Genomic DNA, 14,263 nt, shown 5'->3' on the forward strand with positions numbered 1-14,263 from the left:
AAGGCCTGCAGGCTATACTGAGGCATCAGTCCCATTTCTGTGATGCAGCCTGTCCCCTGCCCTTTGCACAAATGTGATTTTTCTGGTGTTATACAGGCTACAAATTGAGTTAGATTCATTCTGTAGTACTGAGGCAGGGTAATGAGAGTCCTGACGTGAGCAGATGCTGTCACTCTAAGTGGTTTCTGAGAATTAAAGCAAGTAGCTTTGAGGCTTACACACCTGCAGAGTGGAAAACAAAATTATTTTAGAAATAGAGGTATACTGTACAGAATAAGCCATTATTCAAACAACTAAGCATGTGCTTGAACTCATATAATCTCTCACTGAAAAAACATACTCCTTATCCTGATTAGGAGGATACCTTAACTGCAGTACAAAATTAATAATAACAACGTGTAACTTTTAGTTGTGAAATTTCCATCATTATTTTAATTGCTGGACTAACCAAGGCAATTTTACTCTAATCTTGTCAGAAAATTCATACCTTATTACCATAAAATATATGTGTAAAAGCAGAGTTAAGTCTATAGTGCACTTTTTTATTTATTTCCCAAGCCAATGGGTTAACTCCTATTCTTTATGCATATAGAAAAAATAGCATTTTTTTCATGGTACCCTTCAATGTGATAAATATATTTTCGCTCCATACGCACATGCCTTCTTAGGAAAAATAGACACAGATTTTTTTTCCTGCTATTTAAAAAATACCCTGCAATCTTTTCAAAGCAGCCTCTCTCAGAGGATGATTAGTCTTCCAGAGAACTCCTAAATGTACCTCAAGGCACTTCAGTTTTCTTTTCTTCTCCTGGGTCTCAGAAATATAGGAGGGCCCAGTATAGGTATAGATTGGATTATCTTGAAGCAAAAATACGTTAGCTTGCGATTTTACTAACTATACATAAAATACGCTTCTCATTTTCAGAACTGTATTTGTTTCAAATTCCAGTTCTTAGTAGCATAATATAGAAAAAATACTGAATTGTCTTTTTAATTTTAATAATGGCTTTTTGCAAGTTTTGCTGTGACAGAATGTTAGTTTCTTGAAAAGTCTAGTGGATGAACAAGTATAATTTAGGTTTTCCTTTCTCGTCTTCTTGGTCTCATCATGAATTTGCTAAGAGACATGGGCACACATACGCACAGAAATGTGACTAGTTCCAGATATATAGGGAAAAACTGTAGGAACAAAATATGTTGCATTGACAGTGTACTTGGCAGAAAAGGTAACCAGAAATACTAAAATGAAAAAAGCAAAATTCTGGGTTTGGCATTTTTATAATCATCTCCTAGCTGTACTGTAGTTTAGGTGTGACCTTGGATAAATTATCTAATTCTTTTGAACTTCAGTACTCTGACTAGAACACAACATACTTTGTCTATTTAAACTGTAAAGTGTCTTTTAATATGTAAAAATCTTGTAACGGACAAAAACCATACTCAACCTTTGTTAGTGCTTTCAGAAATAAGACGGGGTGTTTAAAACATAAACGTAGCAATGAAAAATAAAATAATGTCAGTTTATATGCCCTTGGTAGTTGGGGTTTTTTTGATTAAAATTCTACCTCCATGTTCCCAATAAATTACAATAGCTCATATTCACGTAGTTATATTATCTTTCTGCTGTGAAACTTCACGATTTTTGTTGCCTCTGCTTTTGGCCTATCGGCCGCAGAGAAGCATACATTAAATGTGACGTTAACACAATGAAGGAAGAACTGTTCCAGTGTTTTAGGATGAATGGGAGAAGTTTGTCTGTGAAAAGGTCTTGCAAACCAAATAGTGAACATGTTACTAGTGAACAGGTTCCATGTTGCAGGTCTCTTGAGCATAAACTGGTTACAGATTTCTGTTGCAGAGCTGTGGCTCTGATCAAGACAGCAACATTTGTTGATCAGTTCTGTCAACAATAACTTCAGCACCTTTGAGTTGCTCACGTTCAGAACTTGCTTATGTACCATGAACTGCAAATAATTTTGATGGGATTTGCATATGTTAATGTAGTATTGAGCCGCACAATAAGATGTGAAACATATAGAAAATAAAAAAAATACAGCATAAGCACAACACTGCATCTATACTACAGTATTTGCACTCAATTTTATATAAACATTTTATTTTATGCATCTGTTTCAATGGACTGTTATGGGAGTTTTGGAAAAAACCGACCCATAGTCTTAGAAGTTCAACTAAGGGTAGATAATGACTAGCTGCTTTTTTTTTTTTTTTTTTTGGTTCTGTAATGTCTGTTCTTTTTGTTTATTGCTGCCTTTGCAGACTGTTTCTCTAATTTGGTAATGCTGTAACACTTTGTTTGTTTGTTTGTTTGTTTGTTTGTTTGTCTCTGCAGTTCTGTGCAACACTTGGAACCACCTCTTGCTGCTCCTTTGACAAACTGCTAGAACTGGGTCCTCTTTGTAAGTCTTTGCTGCTTCTTGCTAAAGTTGCAGATACCAGTTTAAGCCACGCTGAATCATTTCCAGGACATTATGCAATGTCAGTGTTCAAATACAATAAAACTACTTATGGATGTGCCCTTCCATTACAGTTTTTTCTAATATTAGGTCAAGCAGCCAATGTGCATTCTTAAGCTGTTAAAAGAGTTATATTGCCTTAAGGGTTTTTTTCCTGAAGGGGGGACATATTTTGGAATACTGTCAGTTAAGAATTACTGTAAGTGCCTCAGTTTGTAACATATTTCTTCAAGTTCTTCAACCTGCAAGGCAGAAGGACTAGAGCAATGCTGAATATCAGGGAAAAGTTGAACTCTTAATTTTGCTCTGCACCAAGTGTTTTGTTCCTGCCTTCTAACAACTATAAAGGGCAGGGAAATATTCACCAAAAATCCTGATCTATTCTTATTCCTTATTCTCGCCTTCCCAATTTCATACTTCTTCCAAAAAAATAGGACAAATGCCAGTGTGTTAAATACAGTGATTGAGTCATGGATTCTTCATAAGTATTTCTTTCTGTATTATGTTTTTTTGTGTCAAGCTTTGATCTGCATCAGGACTTGGTCAAATCATGTTTGCTGGCTGATGATAATGGTACCAAAGCACACTATATCTCTTCAAGTGTACATTTAGAACAGGAAGTCCATAGCTGCAAGCAACTGGAAGCAACTTCATAGAGACACAGCTTGATTTGATGTCCTATTAATTCATTCAGGTGGAGTTGTAAACTTTGGAGCTTGTGTGGTGGTCATTTCTTACATGAGGTTTCCTGCCTTTCAGCACAAGCCACAGAGACTCGGTTTCTCCCAGTCCTTTTTAAACAGGTTCCTAGTAGTCTGCTTAGCAGCTGTTTGTGTTATTCCTATAGACCTATTAAAATAGTGACACCAATATGTTTAGGTGCAGCAAGTAATCATGTTTCACTTCAATGATTCCCTGCTTATGCAGCAGAGCCCAGCAGGAGGATGGCATACCAGTGAAGTCAGAAGTCTCATGCTAGCTTTCCTGATTAATTTTCTCCATAGCATATATGAGGAGCAGTCCTATGATATAAAGGCAATGTCTCAAACGAAGTGTATTTAAAAATAGATAATCAGTTAAACGTTCAACATGCGTTCAAATAAACCTAAGCTGTGGATGTTGTGAATAATATTTTACTAGTTTTCCCAGACATTCATGCAAAAAGAAAATTTAGGTCAGATTTTGTTCAGAAGAATGCAAATTTCAGCATGAACTTGGTGCCCAACTGCACATCTCGGCGGATATACCTCTGTATGTGGAAATAGCCATCAAAATTATTTGGTGGCCACTGTAAAGATGTAATGTGTGCCTCAGCCATCAACTGATATACCGTAATTGTTACTGGGCGCATTAAAATAGCGTTCTCTCGTAGAGCGTGATACTTAATTACAGAGTATACGTGAGCTGCTCATACGCCAAAATAGTTCTGCAGAAACCATTCAGTGACTAATCAAAAGCAGTACTTTCTTAGCATTTTAGTGCTTGCTTTTGCATAAGTGCCTCCGTCTTTGAAACAAATAAGTTTGCTGCACATAGTTCAAAAGCATGTGCGTGCACATTTATCAATATGTAAAAAATACTGTTTAGAAAAGTGTTTGTGATTCATGAGTTAGAAGCTGGGAGCACAGCTAATATTCCATCTCCTCCTGATAAAGTAGTTTTATTACCATAGAAATGATAACTAAATCTCAAGACACATTTTTTTAAAAGTCTATTTTATAATGGTTCTTAAATCAAAACCACAAAATAATTTATGTTGCCTGATTTTAATAAGATAAACCTAGAGATGATGATCCTTATGGGTCCTTTCCAGTACAGGATATTCTGTGATTCTATCGTTCTGTAACTTTTTTCTAGTAGAAGTGGGAAGGAAAAATAATATGTTATATATGCATTTTTATATATTAATCAAATCCCAGATGGTGGAAACATTTATTCTCTTAATTTAATTTTAAATTGGGAAAATAAAAACATCAAAGAGAAACCTCTCAGGCACTTGGTTTCATGCAAAATAATTGGGCTTTTAATCTGCTGTTTAATTTATTTCCTTGAATTATTTTTTGTAGGTAATAAGGAAAATATCTGGATGCATATTGATGCAGCCTATGCAGGAAGTGCTTTCATCTGCCCTGAATTCAGGCATCTTTTAAATGGAGTGGAGGTGAATGAATGTTTTTTTCCCTAGCAGCCTGCTGAAACCTTGCTCTTTTGTAGAATTTGTGTGTCTCTAAAGCACCCAAGATTAATGGCTCTTCCAGAATCTCTGAGTAAGCTCTGCCTCAGTTTTCACTACAATTCCCTGTACATTCTATTACATTGCTTAAATTTTTAAATTTTTAATGGTTTATACTGGGAGTATGCAAGTACTCCTGTGTAAGAAGAGGAGTCACACTTGTCATTCAGAATAACAAGTACTGAATCAATAATTAGAAAAGAGGAACTTTTCCCCCAAATATCGCTAAAGACGTATTTATAACATCCTAATTCTGCATTACACAAAAAAAGAGGAAAAAATGATTTTGACAAATTAATGAGCTCATTATGTCTGATTTTCTTCTTACATCCTGAAAGTCATATAGTATAGAGCCAGTAGCTGTATCTCAAACAGACAGGGTTTAATAACCAACAGACCTAAATGAAATATTCCCCCAACAGCACTGCTGTTCCTTTTTCCCCGCCTCGCTTCGCTACTTGGCATTCAGTTGCTTAGATAAGAATACTTCAATTTCCTGCTGTTCCCCTCAGTCAGATAAGTCCTTGTCTTCCACATCAGTGGAGAAAATATTGCTGTTTGGTAAAGCCAGAAGTTTAAACATGACACTGATAGGCAGTGACTAATGAAGAAGAGGAGGGAAAACCCCCTCACAAGTAAGGCATTTCTTTCTGTCTCTTTTTTATCAGCAAATGAAGCTGCTTGTAATTTCCTGTGGGGGAATATTTTTTAAATTATTGTTATTGGTTCCCGAAGGAAATGAAACAGCATCCCTTGTCTGGACCAGCATTTTTCATAAGAGTAAATATTTAACAACCATGAATAGATTTCCTACCTTACATAGTACAGCGTGATAGCTAGATAGATGTATAGATAGATAGCTGTAGAGACAGATCATCTCCTATTAGAGCAACTGTTAATTGTTTACAGGTGACAGGGAAGGTTATGAGAAGCAAATGAGAACAGAAAAGTGCTATATGGAATAGTCAGATCTTGGTGCTGCCAAGTCCCCATCCCCAGCTTTTTAAGGCTGGTGACTTCTGCCTTTGTTAAAACAGAAAACATGGATGAAACCTTTCCTAAATGGTGTCCATCTTACCCACCTGGGTCTCTTCTGATGCCCCACCTAAACATGTCAAATAAACCAGGCCTGCCACATGGTGTATGAATACGTATTTTATTGCAAGTGTTCACTTTTTAGTGTTTTCTCTTTTGATTTAGATGAAACAATAATTTCTACTGAAAGAAAACACCCTGTAAAAGAAAGAAAAAAAAAAATCTTAGTCAATTGTAATTTTTGAAGGAATATGATGTGCATATTCTGAATTACATGTATAATTTCTTGCTCTATATGGATTTTGTGTGTATTAGTTTAATATTCTTGGAAATAGAAAGTCTAGGGAATTGTTAATATAAAACGTGATAAGAACTCCAGTGAATGTTTCTGAGTACGCAGATTTATTTATTTATTTATGATCACAATAAGATATACACGTTTCCATAATGTACATATCAAGAAAGTATAATTACAAACAAATGCTCAAAATGTTGATAATACCACTAGCCTAACTGCATACCTAGCATGAATTCCACTCCCCAAATAAATGAAGATTTAGCTACAACAGTTACTAAATAAGGTGACATCAATATGAACATTATAAAGATTTCATTCAGGAATTGATTCATAATTACACAGACAATTTGACAAAGTCATATCATTAGTACAGGGATCCTTTTCTCTTTCATAATTCTATTTTTATTTATCCATTCTCAGTTTGCAGATTCATTTAACTTTAATCCTCACAAATGGCTCCTAGTGAATTTTGACTGCTCTGCAATGTGGTAAGTATTACAGTAAAGGGAAACATTACAAGAGACAAAAATGAGGTTACATTAGTCTTCCTTTCTAGCAGTAGACATTTCTTTATATTTCTCAATTGAAATTAAGAGAAACGCATAGCTTTAAAATCTTATAAATTATTTACAGAATTCAAACTTTCATTTAATCCAAGTTTCAAAACCATGAAATTTCAAAATAAGCCTGAGCTCTGTATTATGATCCAATAAGAGAGAGAAGCCCCAAAAAGTCTGCAGATTTATACTTGCTCCATTTTGAGACTGTTTAAAACATTAAAAAAACTTATTTTAAGGCTATCAGTGCAATGAACAGCATGCTAAACAGGGCTGGGTTTTTTTCTTACTTTTCCATAACATTTCTTTTGGTTTGATTCTTTTAAAAGCCTTTCTAAAAATGTTTAAGATTTGGCTGATGAAAAGCAGCTGATTTCAAAAAGCCCTATTTATGTAATTTTGTACTGACTTTCAATTTTCCCAGATGACAGCAGGGACGTTTTGATATTAAATGATGCCAAAATAGAAACCCATAGATATCCTTTCAAACAAAGCAAAGTATCATGGCAGTGATAATAGCATGGGTTTGTTAAAAACATTCCATAGTAGATGATCCAATTTTGTCCCAAACTAAATGATTACCAGCATCACAATTAATGATACTTATTAGCAAAACAGCTATTCAACAAATGAAGACTATTAATCAAAATAAATGAAAACATTAATTTCAGTTATAATAGAACAAAATTTGCAAAAGCGAAAAAAAGAGGACTCCAAAACATCATGCAGAAATAGGTCGCCTTATTTAAGAAGAGTAGATGTAAGACAGCGATCACTCAGTTGCTTTTGGTTAACTTTTGTCTCTCTTAATTTCCCTGGCAAAGTAGGTATATATTTTCAGGTAATATACTATGGTTTTTACACTACTATTTCAGCCGATGTAGGCATTTTAATCTTCCAACACATTGTGGGTTTCCTTAGTCAAAACTTGCATTTTGACCCTAATTCATCAGTAGTAGCAGCTCCTCATAACATCCTGTGTCTCTGCGTGTAAGGAAGTAGGAAGATGATGAAACAAACTCCTTCGCTAGTTCTGTCCATCTTTTTCTCATCACTCAAAGACACTGTTAAAAACTTGCAAATTAGACAATACACTATCATTTTCTTTGATGTTTGTAGAACAATTAAGAACCACAGTCTAGTCCCTAACAGTTTAGTTTCTCATTAATTCTGCTTTCCCTGAAAACCCTGTGGAACTATCTTAAAGCCATTTTACCTGGCTTTCCAGTAAAACAAGTTACATACAATCACAGTGTGAGTTCCCACCTCAGGAGATTTTAGGTTATTCCTAGACTTTAGACTTAAGAAAGTGTTTTTTTTCTGAATTTTGTTTCTTGTTGGTTTTTTTGTTTGGGTTGATGTTGTTTGTTTGCTTGTTTGGTTTTGTTTCTTTGTTTGTTTTGGGTTTTTTAGATAAGTCATTGCACAAAATGCATGTTTTCATAGGTAGAAAGCTTTCAGTACAAGGACTCTGAAGAGACCTTGCAACATCTCCTTACTCAAAGTGAAAGTTTCACTACTTAGCCACTCAGGGTTCAATTCAGCAAGGGGTTTATGCATAGGAGTAAATCACTTTATAAAGAATAAATGTATACTTAAACTCTTTGACTTGAAACCAAGTCCATTGTCCAGTTAATTCTAAGACCCATGTCCAAAATTCACCTGTCTTACCAATTGTTAAACTCCCTGAGAAGGTGAAAAGTAATAAATGATGAAAGATGGTAAGAGAAAGCAACTGTGAAGGATACGGAGTTCTCTTAGAATCTATGAAAATTATTAAGCGTGATACTATGGTAATATGGAAAGAGTTCAGTAAATACTGAACACCATTTCATAACCAAAGTAATCTGAGTTCCATTGATGGGCAGGCTTCAAAATAACCCAGACTCCTTAGCACTTTCCCCAATAAACACTCACATTTCTTTTCACTGCAAGCTGATTAAAATAATCTACTCATTAGATCTATAATATAATTAAGTAACTACCCACTGCAATATGTGACACTGATGTCATTTCAGATCTGGAGGCAATTTCATTATAAACCTTTTGTAAAATAATCTCAGACTTCCTGATGTACAGAAAGCAGCAGTCAGTTTCCTATAAAAAGGAATTTAATGCAGCCAGTGCAAGAAGGGTGTATTTTCTATATTCAAATGTTAGAGTTCTTTAGAGACTTTGTCTTGAAACTACAGTCAGTTTTGCCTGACTTGTTTAATTGATATTCTGTAATATTATAAAATAGGAAGAAGTGTCTTCATTCAGAGAGAGTGAGAATAATAATATTGCAAAATATTTGTATTTTTGACTTTTATTACTCTTGTCGGGGTTTAAGCGATAACTTTTGATTGGGAACAGTATTTCAGTAACTGGAAGAAGGTGCTTACAGGAAATACTTGTCTGTAGATCACAGAACACAGAATAGTTTGGTTTGAAAGGGAACTTAAAGATCATCTACTTCCAACCCAACTGTCATGGGCAAGGACACCTTCCACTGGCCCAAGTTACTCAAAGCCCCATCCAGCCTGGTCTTGAAGACTGCTTGAAATGAAATTGTATTTCACTTCCTGACTTCAGCTGAACAAACTTGAACAATCTACTTGAACACAAACTGAAGTGAAATTTTCCTGCTTCATAATATAAGGTCAACTTTTTATCTGTCATTAAAAATGCACAAAATACAGTGAGGCAGTTAAAAGTTGCAGATGTGCAATTCAAATAAGTCACTTCTCACAGATATTCATTACTTATTTCACCAGCAGTTTTGTTGTGCATTTTGTATTATGAATACTTAATATGTGGACCTGTGTTACTTAAGCTAGGTCTTGGTCTAGTAGCATAACATCCAGCCTCAAAAAAATTCTAGTTTACCAGTATAATTTGTGAAATATATTCACAGGAACCTAGATTCATTAGGGTTGGAAGGGACTTCTGCAGATCATCTAGCCCTATGATTTTCATCTTGAGAGGTAGTCGGGGAACATCTTTCAGGCTGGTGGCTGAGTGCCTCAGAGCCCCTTTAACAGAGAGTCGCCCACTACAGCCACTCAACTTTGCTTTTTACAGTAACCACAGTGTGGCTCCTGATGTAGGCTCTCCTTGTTTGCCTTGCTCACAGACATCTAAAACCTTTATGGAATCATACTTGATTTTGGTCTGAAAGCTGGAGGGTGGAGGTTGGAGCCCCGCTTTTTTTGATCACCAGGGCCCAAGGTGTCTCAAGCTCCATGTAATCCACTGTAGGTGTATGGTTCTGGAGCCACATATCTACCTCCATTTCAGTCCCTCTACCACCACACAGCCTGTTATCTGTGTCTTGTAATGCAGCCATCTGACAACAGGTCACCCACCTGTGCACACCAGGTGCCAGCCTTTTCTCCGGGAGAAGTATCTGGTGATGCCTAAAGAGGCTGATCTGGAACAGAGGCTAGACAGAGTTAAAGGAATAAAGTAGGTATTTATTGAAAGGCCTTCACAGGATACACCTTGGGCAGTACAAGAGCCCAGTCATGGCTACACTCAAGATAGACCCAAGATGGATGCAAGATGGACACCTGGTCACAAGTCTTCACACTTCTATAAGTTTTGGTCTATTTACATATTGGGGTTAATTGTCCAATTAAAGCTTCAGGTTGTGAAGTCCCATCCTCCCAGTTTGCTCTCTTCTTATCCACCATTGTTTACACTTTTGGGCCTTAGGCTGTAACAGCTGTCCTTGGTTCTCAAGCTGGAAAAGGGTTGTTTTGTCTAACTACCTTGTGACGAGAACTTGCTAACACTTCACATGAAGTTCAGAGAGAACTTGCTAACACTTTACGTGAAGTTCAGAGTCACACACTAAGGCAGTACAGAATCTAAAAAATACGAAAGCTAAAACTTAAGGCATCACTGGGTATCCGTTGCAAGCTACCAGCTGTACTGGCATCTTCTTCCTCAGCAGTTCTGTCTGAGTGGCAGCATCAGACTTCTCAATCGATACACCGGGATTGGCTCTGAGATGGGGGCCCACCATTATGGCAGAGACCTTGAGCACTGAGCACTCTGGCATGGACCTCCTGAGCGCTTAGGACTTGCCTGAGGTGTGGACCTGTTTGCAGAACGCAGCAGCACCCTTCCTGCATGCCCTGCCTACTGAAACTTCCATGTCATTTGTGTGCCTTCTAAGCTAGATGTTGCTGCAGAATAGTTACCTGTTCCGTTGTTTAGTGTGGCATCTTACAGGAGAAGAAATTAAGTGCTCACAAAACATCTAAAGACATTGCTTGTAACTTGGATTAGCTGCATAGAGAATGAGCTGCTGAAACAGGAATATATCAAAGTAATCAAATACTTCAAATAAACGTCAGTGAAACAACCTAGAACTTAAAAAAAATTATTTCTCCTAATTAGACCTGGTTTCAGTTATTGTTTTCTTCTTTTTGTTCACAGGACATTTCTAGCAATAATTAGGTTATTAATTGTTTTTATTTTATTTGAAAATCTGTTGCTATTTTTCATGTGTGCAGGTTTACTTATTTTCAGCTATGTACTTCCCATACCTGAAGGCAAATACTTAGCTGTTGATCTTAGTACTTCCCTGACTATTAGTGAGAGGAAGGCTCTTTGTTTGTTTGAATAAGATGTTTTATGACCACAGCCTAGATGTGAAGGAGTGTGAGAGTGCGCACTGGCTTATGCACTAAAATATTGCAAATTAGATTTTTTGCTTAGAAATTTAAAATTCTACATTAAACCATTAAAACACAGAAAAAAGGTTTGGACTTTTGTCATTTAGAGTATATCTGTGTTGATATAATTTTTGCTTGCTTTATAATATATTTATAGGCGCAATATAATGATGTAGCAGTCTTTCCCTTTTTGATTTATGGTTTCTTCTTCTCCTAACTCTATAAACCCCAACATTTGTGGAAGTGAGTCAGTCCTACTCAGCATGACGCATGAACCAGAAATCTTGTTATTAATCTCTGGCAAAACACAGTTTATTCTCACTGGCTTTTGAACCTCAGTCCAGTCATGCCACCCCTATCTGGCAATACTAAGTTATGCTTCTCAGTGTAACACTGTGCTGTAGAATGTCTGTCAGGAATTGTGTAGTGGATCCAGCTAATGGCAGGGTGGTACAAGAGGCGAGCCTGAGTCAGGACTGGGAGCTTGTCGCTTCCAGTGGCTGCTGCTGCTGCTTCCACAGCAGCAGGGAGAGATAGTGGCCAGCACCCCCAAAGGCTCAATGTGGCTCTGCGTGATGTTTAGGAAGCAACAGCTCTTCCCACGCAGCTTTGTACTGCAGTAATTTCAAGACAACTTCTGTTGACTGCAAACATTAACATTGCTTCAGCTAGTCTCACATTCTGGTGTGAGTGTCTATCACCATAAAAAGATCCACTCTGTCTGTTTCTTGTCTGTTTTTAAATATGCAGTCGTGCAGTCATGCTGCCCGTTCCTGCTGAGCCTTACACTTAACTACTTGTAAGTACAGTACTGATACGGCTGTGAAAAAGCACTGAAAATGGCACAGGCTGTGCTCAGGAAATATGCCAGTTTAAACACATTCAATTTGACTTCACTTCTTGTGGAAATTTAATCCCTTAAGTCTTTATTCTTAAATTTCTCAATTTGATTTCTTTCTTTTTTTATACAGGGTGAAAAAAAGATCAGATTTAATAGGTGCCTTTAAATTAGAACCTCTTTACCTGCAGCATCACCATCAGGAATCTGGTAATTTTATAATTAAATAAGATTATTATTTTGTTTGCACTCTGATATTTAATGGGGAAAAAGGGACTTAAGATAAAAACGGCAATTCTTAAACTACCCAAGTTGTTTAAGAGGCTGTTTCCATTTTCTGAGCACTCCAGGGAGCTAAGCTCATTAAAGTGCAAATACATGTCTAGTGAGATTTTAGTTAGTTAAAAGCAATATAAGCAAAGTAATTTCATAAAGCATTATGCATTACTACTTTTATACTGGGATTTCCCCAGTTTCAGACTTATCACTGATTGATTGCAGGAGTTTTGAGAAAATTCTTATTATCCTTTGGCCGTCAGATAAATGTATTGTTGGGTGTTGTGTAACAAGTCCCTTAGCCTGTCTTCCCGAACACATCTTTCTTCCAAATGATTTCAGGATCTGAATTGGTTTTAGAGTTTCTAAGGTCTGTGATTTTTTTCTTAGTTATTCATGCAAGCTGTGATTCAAATTTTTCAGAAATCCATGTGAGGAGCAAACACTCCCTGAAACTACAAAGAAGGGGGTGAACTGTGTTTGCTGTCTGTGCTCTGCTTTTGAGTGATAGCTTTCTGGGACATTATGCTGTGGCCCTCATGCTCTTACACTGGCTGTAGAGAAATGCAGTAAGAGCGGACTATCTGTCTTATACAAAATGCTCATGAAAGCTCTTCACAAAATGCTCACAAAGAACTTAAAAATCTCAGGCTCTGTACAAAGCTCCTTAATGGATTATTCAGTACTGGTCCTTGCACATACCTAGCAACTGCAGAGTGATATTTGCCCTCATGAAGCCCACTTTTACACATCTGGTTATTAACTGAATAATTTTGAAGAAGGTCACAGCAGTGCAGTGTCAACAATGTGGTGGAAATTCCTCCATAATTTTCTGAAGGGAGTGAAGCATCTGTAGAAGGTCTTACCATATACTCAACCTCCTCATTTTCCTGGAATTGCTGGTGCTGATCTATGTTCAGAAGTGTATCCTGTTGTGGCTATGAACTCACTGACATTCGAATTAATACCATCCAGAATTCCACTGTTCACTAAAAAGCCCTAGGAAAAATGGATTCACGTGCCTTAATCCTTAACTGGCATAAACCTTGTATTTTATTCCGTTCCTCCATTTCTAAGGAATGCAAACATAGAACAGTGCAGTAAAAAGGAACACACAGTAATTCTGGAGCTGATGTTCACCCTCTAAAGGCTCAAATTGTTAAGAAAAAAAGATATACTTTTTTTTAGCCTTTTCTAATAGAATATACAAGTTAAAAGCTAGTGCCTTTTACTTAACATACATTAAAAATATTTGTCTTCAGGAAAAAAAAAAATCCAGCCTTAATGTAAATATGTTCTTGGGACAACTGATTGTACTGATACAAGAACTTTTGGTCTTACCTGGATTAAATAACACCTGAAAAAAACCAAACCTTTCTTAAAAACAGGAATTTTCAGTAAGGCCACCTAGTTGACCCGAAAATTTATCACCCCAGTTGGAGAAAGTGTTTTTTAGCCTTCATCTTGCCTTTAGAAGGGTGATAGCATGTTATGTGATCTAACACAGGGAGATCAGCTGATTACTAGCAGTCTAGGGATGTTAATTTTTTTCTATGCTCCATTCCCATTCGATATCAATTTTCCAAGGAGTTGGACAACACTTCAAATGCAAATGCCTCTGGTTAAACTTCCAACCCCCACTTACTTCTTCAATAAACACAGTCGAATTTGCTACACGAAGGTGCTGCAGTCCCCATTGACCCCTGTGTGATTTATGAGATGTCAGCACTCCTGGAAATAAGACTTGCCAAATGGAGGGTCTTGAATTGTCAGTATTCTCAGGTCTGAGAATTCCTATCCTGGTTTACTAAGTAAATGAAGTAGTATTTCTGAGTTTGCTCATCTCTCACTCAAGAATTTAAATGAGCGGAAAAATATCTCTATCTGT

At 36.6% G+C, this 14,263-nt stretch overlaps 1 protein-coding gene across 5 annotated transcripts in view; it reads left to right on the forward strand.

Annotated features, from left to right (window-relative positions):
* The window catches only part of DDC (dopa decarboxylase), a 78,146-nt gene that overhangs the window by 46,953 nt on the left and 16,930 nt on the right, over positions 1 to 14,263 (forward strand). For all 5 annotated transcript variants that reach the window (XM_058421376.1, XM_040070108.2, XM_040070123.1 and 2 more), the window contains 4 exons: positions 2,351 to 2,417; positions 4,541 to 4,635; positions 6,461 to 6,528; positions 12,233 to 12,309. In XM_058421376.1, coding sequence (XP_058277359.1) covers positions 2,351 to 2,417; positions 4,541 to 4,635; positions 6,461 to 6,528; positions 12,233 to 12,309 — 307 coding nt within the window. The remainder of the gene's footprint in view (positions 1 to 2,350; positions 2,418 to 4,540; positions 4,636 to 6,460; positions 6,529 to 12,232; positions 12,310 to 14,263) is intronic.

The sequence above is a fragment of the Hirundo rustica genome, chromosome 1 (genome assembly GCF_015227805.2).
Source record: "Hirundo rustica isolate bHirRus1 chromosome 1, bHirRus1.pri.v3, whole genome shotgun sequence".
In the NCBI taxonomy this organism is placed as follows: Eukaryota; Metazoa; Chordata; class Aves; order Passeriformes; family Hirundinidae; genus Hirundo; species Hirundo rustica.